Below are 2,831 nucleotides of genomic sequence, written 5' to 3' on the forward strand. Positions count from 1 at the left end.
ACACACACACACACACACACACACACACACACACANACACACACACACACACACACACACACACACACACACACACACACACACACACACACACACACATACATATATATATATATTTACGTTCCTTGTCAACCATATATATATATATATATATATATATATTTACGTTCCTTGTCAACAATATATATATTTATATATATATATATTTATATACATATATATATATGTATACGTTCCCTGTCAATCACACCTCTACTTCAACGCAAAACAACCAAGTGACTGACTGTTCTGTCCGGTCATTGTGTCGCAGAGGGCGTGACACCACTGCCATTGCGTTGAGCTGGACGTTCCACTGTCTCAATCTGAACCCAAAAGTGCAGGCAAAGGTGTGAATACATAGTAGACCGTGGGGTGTGTATTGAGGCGTTAGAAGGATATCGCGTGCATGCAGAGGTGGGTCTGAATAGTATGTGCCCAGGATGGTTATAGGCTATTTTGTTCTATAGAATATGTTATATGTTATATGCTATAGAATATGCAATGATGCCAAAGAAAGCATACATGTACGTTACGTATGTCAGTAGTATGTACCCAGGACATCTTAGGATGTCTTAGCTGAAAGGCAGAGCCATGGCACACAGACACGAGGCAGCGTTGTGTAGTACATATACAACGGACCTATTGAATGTACATCCAAAGAGATTAAGAAAATCGCGTCTACGTACGATGAGAGGTGGACGTGAGTTGTGTCTGCACAATAAACTGTTCGATGTGCATTTCCAACATACAAAAGGATCGCGCACATACACAATATGGATGTGAAGGGAACATACAGTGCAGCAGATTGTTTGTACATTCAAGGTCACTGAGCATACGGCGTATATGTATGATATTATGTGGCTGTGAAGGAAACATAATGTGCAGAAGAAAGTTTGTACATTCAAAGTAACTGTGCGTATGGCGTATATATGTAGTTGTGAGTGACACGTGCATAGCAGAATAATGTTTGTACATATAGAGTAGCTGAACGTATGGCGTATATATACGACATAGGTCTGAGTAGTGTAGTTGTTCATACATGTCCGTGGTACAAATTATATCTGTCTTCTCTTCCCAGACTGTAGCTGAGATCGACACACCTGCGGTTCACCACACATACTCCTACACGTGTGTGATACACACTAATAGTTTAGCTGCCTATCTAATACACCCATCTCAATCTCTTAGGCTGTAACTGAGATCCGCACCATACTCGAGGACACCCCCGCCTCCTACGAGAGTGTCAAGAAGCTCACCTACCTGAAAGCAGTGTTCTTTGAAACACTGAGACTGTACCCGTCTGTGCCCAAGAACGTGCGCATGGCCTATGCGGACGATGTGTTGCCAGGGGGCATACAGGTTGCCAAGGGAGACGTCATACTGTACGCTCCCTATGTCATGGGACGAGACGAGCAGATATGGGAGGAGCCTTTGGAGTTCAAGCCAGAGAGGTGGATAGATGAGTATGTTTGTCGGACAGTGCACAGAGTTACTAGTGTATATGTGCATGCAGGTATCTGTATCTATGCCCTTTACAAGTTTTGTGATGTTAGAAATGTGCGCATGGTCTGATATGGAAGACGTGCTACTAGGAGAACACCGATGGCTCCATCGATACTTTTTGGTAGGGGAAGAGTTGACAATATTCTGAGAGAAGCCCTTATTATCCAAGCCAGGTATATATATATATATATATATATAATAGTAGCAGATAAAATCTTACATCGATCACCCACTTTTCATATAAACATCACAGCAATGGGAAATGGCGGGAGAGGTCCGCTTTCGAATTCACCGCTTTTAATGCGGGACCAAGGTTGTGCTTAGGCAAAACTATGGCGGTCACCGAAGGTAGGTAATAAGTATGCGCTGATCTTAGTGGAATCCCTGGGCAAGATTGTACAAGTTATTGGAGTGTGGGTGGATCTTAGCGGAGTTAGTGTATGCTCAATACGGAGCTTCAGCTTTGCTATTTAGGTCCCAATACTATTTACCCGTTTGTATATTGAATCTACTTATGTGAACCCTAAACTTAAATTTCCTAAGCCCGCACCCTACATACGTATATTGAGCCCTGGACCTCGTATTAGTCCACAAACACAAAATACTGGACTACGTTTGGAAACCCTACAACCCCACCTATCGATTCTTCAGCCCTGGTTCTACTAATCGCAGTGCTAAACTACAACCACCACGCGAGAAAATATACATAAGCATCCAACGACTTGTTTAAATTCTGAACCCAAATCATCTACCCACCGTACATCTAGCTCTGGTCCTGCTGGCCACAGTGTTGCCCCTATACGAGATGACACCCACAAGCACAGATCCACCGATACAAGTGGGAGAGACCCTGACGCTACCCATGCACAGCCACACGGTACACGTCGCACACCGAGCAGACGACCGGACGCACATGTACGAGGAGTAGGGATGCAAGGAAGCACTACCATGTGATTGACGGGGTGAATATATATAAATATATATATATATTCATACTTTTTTTCATGAAATTTAAAATCCGTAGAATAGCTATACACAACCACACTGTACACTTGATACACAGGATCGACATCCGAACGGGCATATAAGAGGGGTTAGTGCTTGGACGCACGGAAACAGATGGGAAACAGATGTGACACACGATAAAGGCTTGTGCAAATATGCAATGCTATAGGAGAACCACCTTCACTATAATAACTACGAGAGAATAAATATAAATTAAGCAGCATCAGTGTTCCCATTTCTGTTAGTGCAATACAAGACGTAACAAGTAGAGTTTAGGGTTGAAG

At 42.9% G+C, this 2,831-nt stretch overlaps 1 protein-coding gene across 1 annotated transcript; it reads left to right on the forward strand.

Annotated features, from left to right (window-relative positions):
• Positions 1–1,078: 1,078 nt before the first annotated feature.
• On the forward strand, positions 1,079–2,470 carry SARC_02754 (hypothetical protein; the record flags this gene model as incomplete). The annotated part of the gene is made up of 4 exons (XM_014303488.1): positions 1,079–1,144; positions 1,228–1,502; positions 1,796–1,890; positions 2,310–2,470. 4 exons carry the CDS (start codon positions 1,079–1,081, stop codon positions 2,468–2,470), a joined length of 597 nt encoding a protein of 198 aa, XP_014158963.1.
• Between the last annotated feature and the right edge of the window lie 361 nt (positions 2,471–2,831).

Source organism: Sphaeroforma arctica, assembly GCF_001186125.1.
Source record: "Sphaeroforma arctica JP610 unplaced genomic scaffold supercont1.127, whole genome shotgun sequence".
NCBI classification, from domain to species: domain Eukaryota; class Ichthyosporea; order Ichthyophonida; genus Sphaeroforma; species Sphaeroforma arctica.